Source organism: Mesoplodon densirostris, chromosome 20 (assembly GCF_025265405.1).
Source record: "Mesoplodon densirostris isolate mMesDen1 chromosome 20, mMesDen1 primary haplotype, whole genome shotgun sequence".
In the NCBI taxonomy this organism is placed as follows: Eukaryota; Metazoa; Chordata; class Mammalia; order Artiodactyla; family Ziphiidae; genus Mesoplodon; species Mesoplodon densirostris.
Window position 1 is genome coordinate 10,267,542 of NC_082680.1, and position 19,569 is coordinate 10,287,110.

The 19,569-nt window shown below is 50.5% G+C and overlaps 1 protein-coding gene across 1 annotated transcript in view; it reads right to left on the minus strand.

The window, feature by feature from the left end:
• MYOM2 (myomesin 2) overlaps positions 1–19,569 on the minus strand; it is a 72,952-nt gene that overhangs the window by 26,122 nt on the left and 27,261 nt on the right. The window contains exons 13-22 of the mRNA XM_060085960.1: positions 15,176–15,303; positions 11,665–11,848; positions 10,715–10,889; positions 9,138–9,259; positions 7,130–7,317; positions 5,147–5,273; positions 3,778–3,956; positions 2,333–2,447; positions 1,101–1,257; positions 905–1,011 (exon numbers count right to left, since the gene is read on the minus strand). Of these exons, the coding sequence (XP_059941943.1) occupies positions 905–1,011; positions 1,101–1,257; positions 2,333–2,447; positions 3,778–3,956; positions 5,147–5,273; positions 7,130–7,317; positions 9,138–9,259; positions 10,715–10,889; positions 11,665–11,848; positions 15,176–15,303 (1,482 nt within the window). The remainder of the gene's footprint in view (positions 1–904; positions 1,012–1,100; positions 1,258–2,332; positions 2,448–3,777; positions 3,957–5,146; positions 5,274–7,129; positions 7,318–9,137; positions 9,260–10,714; positions 10,890–11,664; positions 11,849–15,175; positions 15,304–19,569) is intronic.

Sequence of the window (19,569 nt, forward strand, 5' to 3'; positions counted from 1 at the left end):
TTCACTGCAGCCAAACAAGATGCCAGCTGATAAGGAAAGGATTAGACTATCAAGCTTAGGGCATTTTAACTGAGGGCCCTCAGAGACTCAGAAGCTTTTAAAGGCCCAACATGGAGTTTTGAGGGTTCTGTCCAAGGCTACACAGTTCCCTGCACATCACTGACTCATCATCGTACAAACTTGTAAAACTGACTCTGACCAGCACGGGGTGGTAGATAAGGGTTGGACACAAACATCAACCCAGGCAGTGGAAGAATCCTCCTCCCGAGGCCAGTTCATTGTGTGGGGGACTCAGACCCGGGGACCTGCCTAAGAGAAACGGCTGCTTTTCCCCGGGTCATAGTAAACCAACTTCCTTCACTTCTTTCTGCTGTTTTCTGTTTATGAGAGCGACTGATTTTAACTATGGAAATTAAATATTATTTCACACACCTAAAAAATATATACAGATAAATGTGTGTGTATATATATACATGTATGTGTTTTCTTTTATCATCTGATTAGTCGATTATTCAATGTTGGGAGAAAAGGGAGGATTCCTTCATCTGTGCGCCTCTCGTTAGTTTTACGGACTTATTTGCTAATATGCTACTTGCCAAACTAATGAAACGTAACTAAAACTCATGTCTAAAAGTACAAGTGGAAGGCTATAAAAGCAATATATACAGCAAGAAATAAAATACCCCCGGACCAGTGATTTATTTAGTGGCTAGAGTACAAACTCAAGAGTTTGTGTAATTTCCAAAGTAATGTTTGGCTTTCAAAGGATTCCCCACCCCACCCCACCCCGCCTCCTGTAAACACACACCCCTTTTCTAAGCAAATCAGTCTTTTCTCTGTTAGGGTCAATCTTTGAAAGTCTTATAAAACCCCAAAAGGCAAGCCTAGGTCCTACAGGTGTTACCTTCCTCATCCAAGACAAAGCTGGAGGACACACCATCCGTGTCACTGACGGACACAGAGTAAGTCCCTACGTCCACTTTATCCAGATTCTTAAAGTACAGCTTGGAGCTGAAAGGGAAGGAAAGCCGGTATGTTAATTACTGTGTCTGTAGGCGTTCCTAAGAGGTGGTGACGGCCAACTCCAGAGTGGAACTTACTGGTCCCCCACGGTCTCAACCTTGAACCTCTCGTTACCCGCAATGTCCTCGTAGGATTTGCACCACGTGAAGTGAGAGGCGTCCGTCATCTCCTGGCAGTCAAAGCTCAGGTAGATGTTGCCTGCTTCATCCACGCCCGCGCTGATCTCCTTGGTGCCTGCGGAGCGAGAACGCCAGGGAGCATCTTAGGAACACAGTATCCTTCCAAGTCTTTTTTTTGGAGAAGGGATGGCCCAGGCGGAGGGCTTGTTTTACAGTGAATCATCAGGTTTTGCCTATGGTCTACCCAGGACATCGGGCAGATGTGAAAGAGTGAGCCCTCTGGGCAGCTGATGGAAAGCAGAGAAGTTCAGGTTTGGATTTTAAGTCATCACCTGTCTGTCCACTTCCTCTTCTGCATCCAGCACCACTGGAAAAAACCCTCTGGGCTGCCCATCCCGGCCATAACGATCCTTTTCCCCTTTGGGATCTGACCCCTCGCCACTCCTGGGGGCCCGGGCAGCATGGTTAGGGCACTTGTTTCCCACACACCCAGGCTCTACTTTCTCCACTTTTTCCTTCGGGGGATTGTTTGTTTGTTTGTTTGTTCCTTTTTGACCAAGTGGACACCTGGCCCAACACAGGCCAGTCAGCATCTGTCCCTTAGGAATCAGAACTGGAGGAGACACGCCAGCCTGAGCCAGGTGCACACAGACGTGCCCCTTGCCAGGACAGAGGAGCACAGAGCCGGGTGGCAGGGTATCCATGGAGCCAGTCTCCAGGGAGGGGAGGAATCCAGGGAAAACATGGCTTCCGGAGATCCTCCTCCCCACGTATCCCGTGAGCTCACCCCCCTCCCCTCGGAAGCACTTCTCCGCCAAGGTCCCCTCAGCTGGGCTTTTACTACTTTTAACCAAGAAGATTGCCAGCAGCTTTATCATTTCTGATCAAAACTCAGCAGCAACATAAAAGACCATTGTCATCCCTGCACGTTCTACGGCTGAAATGAAGACCCCGCCACCCTTGCAGAATGACTGCATGTGCCCCCTGCTGCCCAGGATGCTGGGGGGGGGGGCGGCGTGCAGTGGGTCTTTGAAGACATGCTGTACTGCGTCTGTCAATCCAACTCCTTCTATAAATGTGACGGGTACCGTCCATGCATCCGCCGTCCATTCACACACACATGCATCCCTCCTTCCAGATCACCCTGCTCTGAGGTTTGCCCTGTTAACAGCCGAGCAGATGAGGCTCACCTGGCCTGGCCTCCACAAGTACCGGCTCTGACGTGTCTGAGGGCTTCCCTACCCCACTCGCATTTACTGCCCGGACACGGAAGATGTAGGTTTTTCCTTGGTGCAGGTTGCAGACCTTGAAAGAAGGAGGAAACGTCACATGTGAACAGATAGATGAAAATGACTTCATTCTTCATCACATTTTATTACAGACGTGTCTTTCTTTTTTTTTTTTTTTTTTTTTTTGGCGTTATGCGGGCCTCTCAGTGCTGTGGCCTCTCCCGTTGCAGAGCACAGGCTCTGGACACGCAGGCCCAGCGGCCATGGCTCACGGGCCCAGCCGCTCCGCGGCATGTGGGATCTTCCCTGACCGGGGCACGAACCCGTATCCCCTGCATTGGCAGGCGGATTCTCAACCACTGCGCCACCAGGGAAGCCCCAGACGTGTTTTCTTTTTACAAATAGCCTATTCTTCCGGTCAGAATAGCCGTACAGAGGAAGTCAGGAGTGCAGAAGGGAAAAGGAGACGGGCAGGCTCATGATCTCACTTGGTGAGAATAAACAGGGGACTAAATATCTACGGGACTAAATATCATTTCATGTGATTTTTTACTTTGTGCAAAATATCCCATCATTGGGGCAATATCAAAATTAAACCCATGTCTTATACATCTACAGATGACGTATATTGTAATCTGCATTGATAACCAAAAATAAAATGTATATTAGCTAATTTCTAACGAATTCATTTAGCTGGATTCTGAGCAGTTTTTGTTCGTTCAGAAGACACTGATCTTGTTTCATGTTGTCCAACTGCTCTCCAGAGGCTGCTGCCCATTTACCTATCACTCAGGTGTGGCCTTTCTTTAAGGAAGTACATTGCCTCTCTGTCTAAACCACACCGCAGAGCCCACAACCCAAAGAAGAAAGCCTCTGAAGAGGGCAGCTGGGTCCCCGGGTCTAAGCCACTGTCACCACTAACCTGACCCCAGTGACTGGTGAATTGCAGGTGCTAAAAACAGAAGTATTTGGAGAAAGAGGGGATAGAGAAATTACACATCATAATTCTGTCAAATGTGTTTACACTCTGTGTACGTGTGTGTGTGTTTATCAGATAGACGTGCATCAGCGATCACGTGAACTGAGTGAAGTAAACACGGGCTTGGTGCGGAAAGACATAATTCTAGTCATCACTGTGGAAGGCACAGCAACACAGCCCATGACCGTGAAGTGTCAGCACCATTGGGGGTTGTCAGACGGCAGGAAGGAGAGGAAACCCATCCAGGTGGTCCCCACACGCAGTCGCTCCCCACGTCCACGAAGGGGCAGGCACCTCCTTGAACCCCGTTGGCTGGCAGCAGGGGTACCAGGTCACGTGCACAGTTCCCTGGGGGCTTCGAGCTAGACCCCTGACAGGGATGAAATATGTTCCCCAGAAGACAATGCCTGAGAAAAAGTACCGTCACCTTTAGGTAGCGATGTGCCGTGGTGGCCTCGTTGACGGTGATCCACTCTTCGGAATCCTCTTCCTTATGGTCCACGAAATACCCAGAGACGGGGCTGCTGCCCGAATACACTGGGGCCTTCCAGAGCAGCACCAGGGACGTGTCCCGGACCTCACAGAACGTCAGGTCGTAGGCAGGACCTGAAAAGTCAGGTGAGCCTGTGGACTAATTCACGAGTCTACACGCTCGCCCGGGACCAGCAGGTACATCTCACAGAGAGAAACGTGTGCAGGAGAGGATCCTGAGGTACCCACCCACCTGCTGGGCTGGAGACCTGGGCATCACAGGACTCACCCAGGGAGTCTGACCACCCGGGGAACCAAGCACTCACCAGCTCCACCAGCCTAGTACCCCAGGCCTGCCTGTGACAGTAACCCTGGGGCTGCCACTGACCAAGCCCAGGTCCAGGGGAGCCTTGAGCAGTAAAGGCAGGAGGGGTCCCACCCTAAGCAATCACTCTAAGCCCCCAAAAGCCTCTGGGAACTTCTACAGCTTCTCCTTCCACTGCCTCTTCCAAGGGGAAAAAATTAATTTCATTAAAACAAGTATCCCCCACCCCCCCAAAAAAAAAGAAGAAAAGAAAAAGCCATATCATCTGGCCACAGAACTGAACAATCGTCTCAATTTTTTGAGCTTTTCAGCTTCAACTTCAGGTTCGTTGTTTTGTCTCACTTTGTTTTGTTCAAACCATGAGCATATTATCCATGGCATTAGGGGTCCTGATGGACTGGATACAGAGAAATCGATGCCCAGTCCCTGCAAGTTTGTGAAAACAGTTTTAAAATGTGGAGCCCTGAGTAAATGCAGATATTTTGTCAATGTTCACTTTAGAACCAGAGGCCCCAAGCTCCCACGTGCTCTGGGAGGAGGAGACCTGAGTGAATACACAGTCAGTAAGGTCCTGCTGTCCCCACTCTGGCCCAGCTGGAGCCTCTCCTGCTGGGAGCTGGCCTCCCTCTGCCCCTTTGGGAGAAGTCCACCTGGCGCAGGTCTGCCCTGGATCAGCCTCTGGCCACAGCATCCTCGACCGGGGGAGCAGCCGGGGGTGGGTGGCCCCCCAGCCTCACACTTCAGTGCTAATGATTCCGTGCCTGTCACTGCCCTACCTGTGTGTCCATGGCCCAGACCACAGGGCGGGGCCATCTAAGGCACAGCTCTGCCCCGGGCCTGGCACGTGGTAGTGGTGCCAGGATCTGTGCAGAGTGACTGAAGCCTGCTGGCTGCAGAGGCTGGTAAGGCCTGGGCTGGCGCCGCGGAAGGCCCCCTCTCCGGCCAGCCCCGCGTGTGAACACGAGGTATCCAGGGGTGAGTCCTGGAGAGACCGTCTTACCCGGTTCCGGCGCCGTCCAGGCCTCGCACTTGAAGAGCTCGCTGGGGTCCGACGGCTGCCCGATCCCCACGACGTTGGTGGCGGCAATTCTGAATTCGTAGAGTGAGCCTTCTGCCAAGCCCTCCACCTATTGAGAGGATGTTTAAATTATAGATGAACCCACAGACATAGGAAACAAGCTTATGGTTACCAAAGGGGAAAGGGGGGCAGGGATAAATTAGGAGGTTGGGATTAACAGGTACACCTTCCTGTATATAAAATCGATAAACAACAAGGACCTACTGTACAGCACAGGGAACCACACTCGGTATTTTGTAATAACCTATAAGGGAAAAGAATCTGAAGAAGAATACATATATACACGTATATGTATGTATAATTGAATCACTGTTGTACACCTGAAACTAACACAACATTGTAAATCAGCCACACTTCAATTTTTTTAAATTAATTAATAGGTGAAACAAAAGCTGCGTTATGACCCACGATCCATCGGGGGAAAGGGGGTATTTCTGGTTGATTTATAGATGGAATGTGAGGGTGAGGGACCCTGTCAGTCAGTCAAGTACGCGTCTGTGGAAGGTTATTGACCCACCTGCACGCTGCAGTCACCACCTTCATCCCGACACGGTTTGCCTCATCCACTCCATAAACCCTCCCCCCAGGGATGACGTGATGACCCAGGCAGGGAAACAGGCTCAGAGACAAAAGCCACAAGGAGCCAGTGGAAGAACGGTGGGTGGGACCTGACCTCGGGCCCAGGGTCTCCACCCTCCACCCCCGGTAACACCGCACCTGGGGTGTCAAGGGCCCGGGCTGGGAAGCGTCCTCGCCGGGGGACGGTGGGGAGTGACCTGTCTCCTCCCCGCATACTGGCTGGAGGCCCCTGAGGGTCCACTCTGCCTGGTATGTGCCACAAAAGATGGAGGGAAGGCCCTGGACCAGACCCTCAGCCCTGCCTGGCAGCCCGGCCACTGGAACAAACACAGCATCTGGATGACATTATCTCTGAACACAACAGCTCCCAAAGCAAGCACGTGTCACGTGGAGCCGCTTTATCCCCTGGAAGGCAGGTCTGGCCTCATGGAATGCCGGCCTTCAGAAAGTACGTGGGCATTTCCTCCGGAGTTTGGGACCTGACAGCCAATAGTAAGGTGTCCGGGGACAAGCGTGGACAAAACACCAGGATCTTCGCACCGAGCTTGAATTTTGGCAATACGCGTCATACACAATAAAATGCGTGATAAATACGTATTGCATAAATAGAGGTATTAGCACAGACTCTTGTACAAGACAGAGATGAGACCTCCTCTCCGCCTCCCGCAAAAAACCCCTCGCTTTACCGCGTGACTCCTGTGAACGAACAGGTGGGCGTGCTGCCTGGTAACCGCGTGAGCTACCGTCACCGACCCGGGTGCTCCGTTAAGTACACGCCTTCTCCCTCATCCCTCTCACGAGAAGCCCCGTGTGGCGGCTCACGGGAGGAGCGGGGGCTCAGGGAGGTGAGCGCTGTTGCCCACGGGCTGCCAAGGGCTTGCCTGGCGACTCGGTTCTGCCCTTTCTTACTCCAAGTCCACGTGGCTTGTGCTCCCTGCACCCGGATGGAACGTGTAGCTGGGCAACTGGGAGGCTTGAGCACACGCCTTCCTTGGGAAACGGGGACAGACAAGCAGAGGAGCCTCGATCGGCACCGTCTCCTGCGCATCCTGCCCCGAGGCTGAGAGCTCCAGCCCCGGGGTGGAGGCTGGACGCCGCTCACAGCAACACCTGCACCTGCCAACGACCCACCTGCCGGCTCGCCTCCTCTGCCTCGCTTCCCGAAAGAAGATGCTCCGTGACCCTAAGTTCTCAGGGTGAGTTGTTTCATTCATTTTTGTTTCTGTGTCAAATCGCCTAACGTCACTGAGCTCTGAGACACAGAATGGGGACCCTGCCCCACATGAGAAATTGCCTGCAAAAGTGAACGAGTCCGTGAGCACCCACCGTCAGGATCCTCTCCCGGAGAGGCGAGGCGTTGACCTCGTGCCAGTTTTTATGGTGAGCCTCTCTCTTGTCTATGTAGTAACCGAGGATGCGTGAGCCACCGCTGAACTTAGGCACCTTCCAGCCCAGGGTCATGGAGTGGCCGTCACAGTTCAGAAGGGTGATCCCGTAAGGATGGGATGGGACGGCTGCAGGAGACACAGTGGGAAAGTCACCTGGATCTTAGTGCCATCATCATTAACCTACCGCGGCCAGCGCCAGCATCTCAGAGGGACGGGCAGCAACGGGAGATGGCCCTGGGTGCCTGTACCCTCTGTCCTGTCCAGGTCTCCCTGCTCACCATCTTCGCTTGTCTTTGTCTCGTCTTTTAAAGAGAGTAAGTTTTTAAAAAGCTTCTTTCATATATATGTATTGCAATTTCTAAATACATCTTCCCATACATACATCCATACATCCATCCTCCAATATTTCAATAATACAAGGGCCAAGAAGGACACTTGAGACAAAAGACTCTCCCCCTCCTCTAAGGAAAACCTTGAGAGAGCAGCTTTCTCATCATGGCCATGAAAAATGACCACCTCACCTTCCACGGCCAGTGATGACAGATAGACTTAGGCCAGTGAGTCTTAACTTCCCCCATAGTTACAGAAACTTCAGATTAATTCAAATGAGTATGAATTCAAGTTTCCCTTTTGAACACCCTGCTCGGAAATGGACCATCTTTTCCTAACAGGTTGAAGAGAATGTGTCTCTGCTTCTCCCGCTTCCCAACTCTGAGCAACCTACGTCCAATCATCCTCTGTTACCCAAGATACAGGTACCCGGGAATGAGCTGGTCTTACTGCAGAATTAAAACGTAAATGGGGCCTCCCTGGTGGCGCAAGTGGTTGAGAGTCCGCCTGCCGATGCGGGGGATACGGGTTCGTGCCCCGGTCTGGGAGGATCCCATATGCCGCGGAGCGGCTGGGCCCGTGGGCCATGGCCGCTGAGCCTGCGCGTCCGGAGCCTGTGCTCCGCAACGGGGGAGGCCGCAACAGTGAGAGGCCCGCATACCGCAAAAAAAAAAAAAAAACGTAAATGATTGGCTTTCATTTAGCAGGAATGACTTGAAGAGGCTAGTGGTAATGTCTGAAAGTCCCTCCTGGGAAAAACTGATAGATTATAATGAGCTTAAAATAAGAGTTAATCTTTTACTATATTGCCCACCTAAGTATCATCAGATTTGACATTCCTTGGAAATTCCAGTAACGTTATTCTATCTGTTGTTAGACGAGAAATCATAATTTCTGAAGATACTTTTAGATTTAGTTGAAGACAAAAATAAAGAGCAAAACATTGCTCTCAGAAGTGAAAAGATAATACTATGATGCAAAATGTGTCTAAGAGGCGATCGTGGTCCTAAATCTTCCTGAATACTTCTAAGTCATGGGGTCCATTTTATATGAAACAACCAGAGCAACATTATACAACACAGAGCTGCACAGATCAAGTTTCCTAGGGCCCATCACTGCAAGTTCGGCCCCGAAGTGTTCTGTGTGGTCAGAATAATAATTTTGAAAGATCACTATTTATGAACAAAGCCACAGAGTTACATAAACATTTGAAATTCTCTGGAATGACGTTAAGTTCCTTGAGCTAAGAATAGCTGAAAAAGCCATCGACGTTCTGTTTTAGCACCTATTTTGAAAAGAGACAGTCACACCCTACAGCATACATTTTAATGGGGGCACGTGCGCTTGGAAACCAGTGTGACCTCTGATAATATTTTCTATCTTCAATTTGCATTTTACTAGCATACTATCCTTTTCCCTCTCACACTGGCATTTCCGAGACAAGTAGCCAATTGATGAGAGGTTTCCACAAAACTGCATGTTCTCTGTTCAACAATTTACATCCACTTTTCCCCTCTGGTAATATTCCAAGCGGCATCATAAAGGTTTGTTCATGCAGAAATTAAAACGTAGTGGAGAACCGAAAGCTGGCACAGAGTTGCCCATGAATTACTTACTGAGGGCGGCCTGGACTTTTATGACGTCAGACTCCTGAGAATTCTCACTCGTCCCAACAGCATTAACGGCTTTAACTCGGAAGATGTACTGCTCACCGGTGGTTAGGCCGTGCACCACGAACCTGACAAAAACATGAATCGGGGGCGTGAATACGAGGCTCAACCCTTTCTCTTCCTACAATAGACACAGAAAGCATTTTGAACACGCCACGAACATCTGTCCCTGGGACTGAAAAGAAGTTTACTTTTTCGAGTGCCTCATGGATGCATATTAATTCCAATCAACATGCCACGTCCAAAAGTCAGCCAGCAACACCCAACGACACTGGGGCTGAAGGGAGCTGGACCCGGGGGGCGGCGGGGGCACCAGCTGCTGCCCGCGGGTCCCGGGGGGCGCGGGAAGCAAAGCCCTGGAAATCCTGAGTGACCTCACTCAGTGCCAAGGCTCCCTCTTCATTTCCAAGCCTTCTGGATTTTGTCTGCATCAAAGCTCTATTCTAAAGTAGGATTCCTTTCCTTCCCTCAAAGAACCCACGTCTGTAAAACTTAGGGAGAAGGAGTGACACCACACTGGCTAAGATTTGGCTTGGAGACTGGCTTGGACACCTAACAGATTTTATGTCCTCAGTCAAGTTACCTCACCTCGGAAAGACTTTGTTTTCCCATCTGTGAAAGAGGATCATAGTACCTACTTCTCAGCACAGCCACCTTGCACACGGTAAGTACTCAGTAAACGTGAGCAATAGTTATTTATCTTCGAGTCTGCAAACATGTATCAGGCATTCACGAAATTCCTGCACTAGGATATTTGAGGTGTTTTGTTCTGAGAGCGCTTCTTGCACTGGCACCTGCTGGCGTGGACTGTGCAAAACATCTAACTTTAGTCTCTTCTTTTCCAGCCACAGCTTTTTCAATTTATTGGGTTTTAAAGAGTGAAGAGGGAAGGGTGTCAGAGCCGTAATGGATAACCCAGCCGCAGTGGAGGATCTGACAGCTATTTTCCTAAGCGTGTCCTGGGGGAACCCTAACACACCCAGGCCTTCCCTGCAGGCTCAGCATGAGACGGGAGCAAGTCAGTGTCGGCAGAAGAGATGCTTGGCCCCACGGCAGGCAGAGCCACCGTCGCCCCTGCACAGGAGCCAGGTGCCTCTCTCCACCCACTCCCCGGCTTTGCGCAATTGGTGGCCGGAGGGAAGGCCTGTCAGCTTTGTGAACAAAGCAATTTTAAAAGTTCAAAACATCAATACAGAGAACCAAAACACCCTTCCCATCCTGGTCGCTACTTTAACTCTCCTGTTCAGGGTAAGTCTTAAACGCTGAGTACGTCAGAGGAGATGCTCTGGGGCTTTTCTTCATCGACAGACAAAGCACTTCAGCCACGGGGTAGAACTAGCTCGCGAGCTTCCAGCTCTGCAGCCCCCACGTGTGGGTGAGGAACCCGGCCCGTGGTGTGGACGTCACAGGTGTTCCTGCCGTGGCACCTGCGCCCGAAGGCCCCGTGGGTCCCGGGGGGTGTGCTTCTCACGTTTTCTCGGGGGCAAGGATGTCGGGTGGAGGGGGACCCAGGCAGGCAGCACCTGTTGTAGCCGACGGGCTTGTGGTTACAGGGCTCCCAGATGGAGGACCCGGCCACGCAGCAGTCCACGTAGTAGCCGAACAGGTCCTCCTCGTGCTTCGGCCGGTCCCACTGCACCACCACCGACGTCCTTGTGTTCCGGGAGGTGATGACGCGGCCGGGGGCTGAGGGGACCACTGTGCAGGGAGGACAGGGACACAGGCTCAGCGGCATGGGAGTCTGGGGGCACGCCAGAGACCCACAGGCCCTCTCGTCTGCAGAGCTTGGGGCTTTAGATGAGATTTGGACAGGGAAGATGGTGCAGGGCAAGGGGGCACCTGGGAGGTTCCGGGCAGTCCCTGTGCTCTCTGTCCCCAAGTCCCTCCCTTCCGAAGAAAGTGATTCCCATCACGGAATCTCCTGCCCCTGCCGCCCCTACAGACTCATCCACAAAGCTCCCCCAGTGACGCATGCACTTTGCTACCCAGGAAGGAACTGTGTGGGGATATAAAATTCTTTAAAAATTAAAAAAAAAACAGGACAATTCTATCAGATTCAAGGGACTCTGCAAGGGACTCAGAATCAAACCATGGATTTCTCCCCTCGCATAATTCAGAATTTCTCTAATCTGTATCTGACATCTTCTGAGAGGGAACTTCAAGCCATATGGGTAAGAAACCCTAATGCATTTAGGGTTGGGTTTTTTGTTTTTTTGTTTTTAAGTGGCCATTGCCTAAAAATATTGCTAATCCATTTACTGGTTTCATAAAAAGAAGATGGAACTTTGGAGAAATGTTGACCAAAACAAAGCAGAGAGATCTTCATCTCTTGTAAAATGGAATGTTAAGGCAATTTGAATTTTAAATCACGTGTGACACTAACGTCTTTATCAACGCAGGTGATGGTTGTCCAACACAGGTGATGTTATTCGGGGCACAACCTACAGTTTGGTCACTTGCGCTAACAACTCACCGATGGTGTCCTGGGCCTGAATGGGGGCGGTGATTTCCGACGGGTCGCTCAGACCGTGCTTATTTGCTGACAGCACTCGGAACACGTAGGATTTCCCCTCGGCAAGATCAAAGACGGCGTATCGGGGGGACCTCACGGCCGTCTCTGCGTTCACCCGCTGCCAGCTTCCGCTCCCGACCACGGACTGCAAAGAAAGGGGCCTCGATGGAGCCAAGCTCCCCAGACCCGCATGGCGGGGAGGGGATGCTCCGCTCTGGCCCCCAGTTACACTGCAGGGGACCCACAGCCCACGGCACCTCCGGGGCCATCAATACCTCTGTTCTGAATTTTAGGAAAAGGAAGCCAATTTGGAGAAGGAGGTGAGAAACTACCCAAAGTTGGAAATGTTACCAGAGAACATTTTTACATGAAAGCCGATAAACTATGGAAATCTTCAGGGAATCAATACATAGGTCGTAGTTTTAGTAAAGACAGAATGAACTCTAAACAATTAGAGATAATTGAGGAGTAGACGTGTAAAATTCCATCATAACTGCTCACATCTCAGTTTAAACTTTTTGCTATTTCTCAGCTATTATAGTAATAACGAAGTGACAGCAACCTAAATGACCAGCAATAGGGTTGGTATATTATGATACAAAATGATACATATACATTAAGTGTAGCCGTTTAAGGTACTGTATAAAGATCTTTACTCAGAGGAGAGGAATTGTATCATTTTGTTAAATGTAATACAGGATGCCAACTGTATGATATATCAAGATATAAAAACCGATGGAGAAAAAGACTAAATATGTCCCACATGTTAAAAATGACTATTTTGCGTGATCAAATTATTCGTGATTTTCATTTTGTTCTATATAACATATACGTGTTTTCCAAATTTTCTACACTGCGTGTTTAAGTTTTATCATTGATAATTACTTTTCAAACTGGGATTGCATGTCTAATTTAGTTTTTTCCTATAGCTATAAGCCCCCTTTTTGAAAGGAATCCTGGGGTAGTAAAAGTTGAGTGTACACTGACCCCACTAAAGCTGCCAGAAAGGACTGGGAAAGATTTCGAACAACCCAGGCTCCTAGAAATTAGATTCCTGTTTAGAGAAGTCTTCTCTCATTTTAGCAAATGTGAAGTGGCTTTCTTGGACTGACGCAAGCGTTCACAGTCAGAGGCCCCCTTGTGCCCGAGTATGTTCACCGTCTGGAGAGCAGGGGGAGGGCAGCGGGGGAGCCCTGGGCACACTTAGCTGGGCCGACGGGAGAAAAGGACCCTGGGGCTGAAGGAGGCAAGACAGGGAGGGAGTGGGGAAAACACCGCTAGGGTCTTACAGCCAAGCTTCTAGAAAAGCTAGTGCCCATCTTCTAAGCAGGGGTGGAGGAAGTTCTTAGGGTTCTGCACCCCGAGAACCGCAGGGCACCACTGCCTTCACGGCAGCCAAACTCTCAGCACACGAGCCCAACGTGGACAGGACAGGCCGTGCGCCTTGGGCTGTGGCCACACGTGGGCTTTCCAAGCAGAGCTCACTCAGGGGAAGACGCATGCTTCAAACTGTACTCAGATGCCAAGCTATTAACCAGAGCGCTGCCATTCCTAGCATCTTGTGCCTGGTCCTGACATAAAGTGGAAATACAGGACTAGACAGAGGACGCTGACTCATAACCATCCCTGTGGTTCCTTTTAGGCCTGATAGGAACAAAGGCCCCCAAAGACCCCCTTGGATGGGTTGGGGCAGGACCGTCCTCCGTGAGTCGCCCAGTCCAGCTCCCTCCCGTGGTCCCTGGACACCACGGCTCCCTTCAGGCTGTCCTGGAAGCTTCCTCTCCCTGATCATACACCCTGTGCTGTTGCTCACTGCCCGTAGCAGTGGGTAGGGAATGGAAGGGTGTCCTCGGTGAGGCAGGCCTCTTTTTTTTTTTTTTTAGGTACGCGGGCCTCTCACCGTTGTGGCCTCTCCCATTGCGGAGCACAGGCTCCGGACGCGCAGGCTCAGCGGCCATGGTTCACGGGCCCAGCCGCTCCGCGGCATGTGGGATCTTCCCGGACCGGGGGATAAACCTGTGTCCCCTGCATCGGCAGGCGGACTCCCAACCACTGCGCCACCAGGGAAGCCCCCAGGAGGCCTCTTTTTAAAAGTGGGTTTGCTAGTGGGGGGTGAAATAGGGGAAGGGGAGTCAGAGGTACAGACCCCCAGTCCTGTAGTAAATAAGTCGAGGGATATGATGTACAGCAGAAGAAAGATGGTCAGTAATACTGTAATTACCTTGTATGGGGACAGATGGTGACTACACTTGTGGTGACCACCTCATAATGTATGCAAATATCCAATCACCACATACTACACCCGAAACCAACATAATACTGCACATCAACCATGTTTCAATAAAAAATAGTTTAAAATTTTAAAAGATTTTTAAATGTGTTTGCGAAAACCTGGTCTTTCCGGCACTGGGTAGGTGAGTAGAAAAATATCTCTGAAGAGGGCCTGAGAAAGCGCCTTTCCTCCTGGGAGGGCTGACCACTAGATTTTCCTGATGCAAAACAAGAAGCTAGCACCCGGCAGCAAGAAGTGAACACTTGACTCTGCCCACAGGTAAGCCCTGCAGATAAGCAGAGAAAGCTGAGGGTCATTATACCGTCTGGAGCCTGAACACTGTTCATTTCCATTCTGCTTTCCTTCACCTTGTTGTATTACACATTATTACTGTATGAGAGATATATGCTCACATTAAGAGTTATAGACTTTATGTGCATATTACACGTATTGGATTGTCTATTACTTTGTAATATAAATTTAGTATCACAAAACCACAGTTACAGGATTCGTACGGTTATACAGGTTTTTCAACAACGGTCCGCAGCCCAATCACAGGCCAGCGATCTGAATGACTGTCACAACCTGCATTTTTAGTGCAATTGCACAGACCAAAGCAGGAGAGAGAACACATGGCGTGGAGTAAGGACACTGTGTTTGAAATTTAGTTGGTGATGTACGTTCAGTGTGTGTGTGTGTGTGTGTGTGTCTGCAACACACAAACGATTTCTTCCTACGCGTCCAGATCTAAAAAGTCTGCAAACCAATGATTCTGTGTAACCCTTCGCCATCTGAAGTGTGAATTCAACACAATCGCCACCAAGTGGCCACTCGGCTTATGAGCAAACTGAGAGCAGGGGTCGCTTTCCCCCTGCCCACATCCGGAATCCTCAGAACTTGGGAGCCTAGAATGTTCCAGCAGGAAGAAAGCTGGCGGCTCCCTCAGTGCGAGGCCCTGGTGTACAGCGGGGAGCCGGGAGCCTGACCGGCCCCCACGGAGGACGGCACAGCCTGAGCGGGACATGCTCCTCGGATGCCACGCCCCTCACAAACTCCCTCAGGCATTCACAGCTCAGCCAGTTTCTGCAGCTTCACGTTAAATAACTGATCTGAGAGCTGCGCATCCTTAAAACACACGACACAGCACCACGGGAAAGCCTACAGAGATCTGCTGCTTCAGGAAACCCACCCGGGGTGTACCTTCTCAATGAAATACATCAGCGGCTCCTTGCCACGGGGGGTAGGTGGGTCCCAGCTGAGGACGACATATGTCCTGCTGATTTCGGAGGCGTGGACGTTGGTGGGAGGTCCTGGAAGCTTAACTTCACCTGGAGGAGGAATCAACACTGTGAGTGCTGACAGAAGCCAGGTCAGCCCGCTTGCTGCAGCCCATCTTGGGAGCACGACCCTCGGCTACTTTACAGGCATTAAAGGACTCACGTATCAGTGTCGGCTTTTGCTTCATTTCTATTCTGGGAAAGCAAGCAAACTGCAAGGACTATTTTTCCAGAGCCAAAGTATAATGAACTGGTAAAGATCGTCCAATTACTTCTGTTTCCAATATAAGCCAGTTCATAAGAAAGGAATCTAATCCAAAATTCATCCAGAATTTCAGTTGGAAGTGGGGGAGGAATTTACCCAGAAGAAACAGGGCATTTAACCAGAAACGCAGCTCTGACTGTTTGGGGAATTTGTGCAGAGAAGGTACCAGCAATCGCGTCCTGCAGCAGGGAAGTCTTCCAAGATGGGGGTCGTACTTTCTCTAAGGGCCCTCTCTGGTTGTTTTCCTCTCATTATGCCCTCAAAGCATGGAAACAATATATCGACTTCCAAAGCACACAGCTTCCCTTCCTGGGTAGATCTGTTCCACACCCACAAGCATTGCATCTATGTCTATATACTTAAAATTCCAGCGTGATACCAATAAGCAAGTAACTATAATAGAACAGTCCCATCAAAGAAGCCCACTGCGTCTCTTCTGACACACGTCTCTTTTTAATAAAATGCTAGGTGTCAGGCGTGTTATGTCTGGATGTGAGAACTTTTCATGAGGGGTGGAGGTTTTCCAGACACACAGTTCCAGTCATTGCGATACAAAATATTATGAGCTTCCAATTAGATTAGCACATGATTAAGATGGTTCAAAACGTCCCCAGGACACCTGGGAGAGCTCTGCTCAAGATACAATGGTTCTCTCTGGACTGCACTGCCAGGGAGGAATTTAACAGCCACGTGGAAACAGCCCAAACAAGCCTGGGTTTCATTTCGTAAGAGTCCTGTTACCAGGCTTCCCTGGTGGCGCAGTGGTTGAGAGTCTGCCTGCCGATGCAGGGGACGCTGGTTTGTGCCCCGGTTGGGGAAGATCCCACATGCCACGGAGCGGCTGGTTCCGTGAGCCATGGCCGCTGAGCCTGCACGTCCGGAGCCTGTGCTCCGCAACGGGAGAGGCCACAACAGTGAGAGGCCCGCGTACGACAAAAAAAAAAAAAAAAAAAAAAAAAAGAGTCCTGTTACCGCGCTCATCACATTTTACAGGCAATGGGGGCACAGAGGCACCGACGTGGGCTTACCCAGGAGCATCTGGCAAATGGGTTGGGTTTCAAACAAGGAGCCAGAGTATGTCCAGAAAAGTGCCAAGTGTGCCGGGCGGAGCAGGGCCCTGGCACACCCTACACGCCTTCTCTGGATCCACCTGCCGTGTCCACACCTAAAGAGATCCAGGGAGAGGCCTTAAAGAGAGGAGACACAGATCACCCATCCTTGGGTGATGCAGCCAAGCTTCCAAAGTGAGTCGTGGTGCACCTCAAAGGTACTAGATGACACAGGAACAAACCAAGGGGGCAGAAGGGAAATGACGCAAATGATAAAGCAGTGTGAGCGTGGGAACATCAGTGCAGAATCGCCTTTTCTGCACATTCAGATCTGAATGCCTCGCTGTGTTTAGACCTGGCACATAACTTCAAGACCCAGAGGAAAATGGAATAAGGAGCACTTTATCTGAGGCCAAGACAAGAAGGAAGGATCCAGCTTTTGTCAGCAGGGACTCCCCAATCGGGGAGGATGCTTGGGTTATGCAGACTCTCCGCCCCACCCGGGGCCGTGCACTAATGAGCCTTGGAGATCTGCAGATGACCCCAGCCCCGGAGAGAAAAACAGGATATTCAAAATGGCCCTGGGAGCCAAGGGGAGGACCAAGGAAATAAACTGAAGTCTGTTACCGACACTCCAACTGCTGAGAGGATCCTCAGAGAGAGAAAAAGCAAATGCAGGCAAAACAAAAAGAGCAGCAACCGCCAAGTGCCTTACGGGGTGTGCTGACCACAGTGCTGCTGGGGGAGGGTCCCGCGCCTGCCTCTGCCTCAGGGTCACGATGCTCCTCTGGAGCCCTGTTCTAACGAGCCATGTCAACACCGGATGGAGGTGGACATATGAGATGGAAACGCAGCTCAGAAACGAGCTCAGGAAAACGCAGTGCTTTCCCAAGATCACACAGCTAGTGGGCAGCTGTGCAGGGGTCCAAGCCTAGGTCTTCGAATCCCAAACCCAGCTTTTCGTTCTATTGACCACAGCCTCCAGAACCTGCCCCAGAGACTTGCATCTACGTCAGTGAAACGTAAAGTTTGTTCGGAATTGTTAGAATGCCCAAGAGGACAGAATTCAAGAGAATGAACAACTGTAAATGAGTTTGCGGCATTCAGAGCAAAGGATGAATGCAATGCGTTAGCTACAAATGACCTTGTCCAAAACAGTGCAGTAAATGCTTGGATATATAATAGTAGAACAAAAACAATCTCATTATATCTGCGAGAGCCTATTCTGGCCTTTCCAAGAATGAGGTGTCTAGTTTTCCATGGAGCAACTCAAGAGAGATAGGAAGATTTGGATGATATTAAAAGGAGAGCATGGATATTCATTTAAATGTTTGTAGGAAGACACCAACCAAGATTAAAATGATTAGAAAGATCAAAGGAGGGACCTTCAAGATGGCAGAGGAGTAAGACGTGGAGATCACCTTCCTCCCCACAAATACATCAAAAATACATCTACATGTGGAACAGCTCCTACAGAACACCCACTGAACGCTGGCAGAAGACCTCAGACCTCCTAAAAGGCAAGAAACTCCCCAAGTACCTGGGTAGGGCAAAAGAAAAGAGAAAAAACAGAGACAAAGGGATAGGGACGGGACCTGCACCGGTGGGAGGGAGCCGTGAAGAAGGAAAGGTTTCCACACACTAGAAGCCCCTTCGTGGGCGGAGATGGGGAGTGGTGGGGTGGGGGGAGCTTCGGAGCCATGGAGGAGAGCGCAGCCACAGGGGTGCGGAGGGCAAAGCGGAGAGATTCCCACACAGAGGATCGGTGCCGACCGGCACTCACCAGCCCGAGAGGCTTGTACGCTCACCCGCGGGGGTGGGCGGGGGCTGGGAGCTGAGGCTCGGGCTTCGGTTGGATCCCAGGGAGAGGACAGGGGTTGGCGGTGTGAACACACCCTGAAGGGGGCTAGTGCGCCACGGCTAGCCGGGAGGGAGTCCGGGAAAAAGTCTGGAGCTGCTGAAGAGGCAAGAGACCATTGTTGCAGGGTGTGCAAGGAGAGGGGATTCAGAGCACAGCCTAAACGAGCTCCAGAGATGGGCACGAGCCGCGGCTATCAGCGCGGACCCCAGAGACGGGCATGAGATGCTAAGGCTGCTGCTGCTGCCACCAAGGAGCCTGTGTGCAAGCACAGGTCACTGTCCACACCTCCCCTCCTGGGAGCCTGTGTGGCCCACCACTGCCAGGGTCCCGTGATCCAGGGACAACTTCCCTGGGAGAGCGCACGGCACGCCTCAGGCTGGTGCAACGTCACGCTGGCCTCTGCCACCACAGGCTCGCCCCGCACTCCTTGCCCCTCCCTCCCCCCAACCTGAGTTAGCCAGAGCCCCTGAAGCAGAGGCTCCTTTAACCCCGTCCTGTCTGAGCGAAGAACACACGCCCTCAGGCGACCTACATGCAGAGGCGGGGCCATATCCAAAGCTGAACCCCGGGAGCTGAGCGTACAAAGAAGAGAAAGGGAAATCTCTCCCAGCAGCCTCAGGAGTAGTGGATTAAATCTCCACCATCAACTTGATGTACCCTGCATCTGTGGAATACCTGAATAGACAACGAATCATCCCAATCTGAGGAGGTGGACTTTGGGAGCAACTGTAGACTTGGGGTTTGCTTTCTGCATCTAATTTGTTTCTGGTTTTATGTTTATCTTAGCTTACTATTTAGAGCTTATTATCATTGGTAGATTTGTTTATTGATATGGTTGCTCTCTTCCTTTTTTTTGATTTATATATACATTTTTTCCCTTTTTTTCTCTTTTTGTGAGTGTGTATGTGTATGCTTCTTTGTGTGATTTTGTCTGTATAGCTTTGCATTTACCATTTGTCCTAGGGTTCTATCTGTCCATTTGTGTGTGTGTATGTGTGTCTTTTTTTAGTATAGTTTTTCATGCTCGTTATCTTGGTGGATTTGTTTTTTGGTTTAGTTGCTCTCTTCTTTCTTTTTTTAATTATTTTTTTATTTCTAATTTTTTTTAATTTTAATAACTTTATTTCATTTCTTTTCTTTTC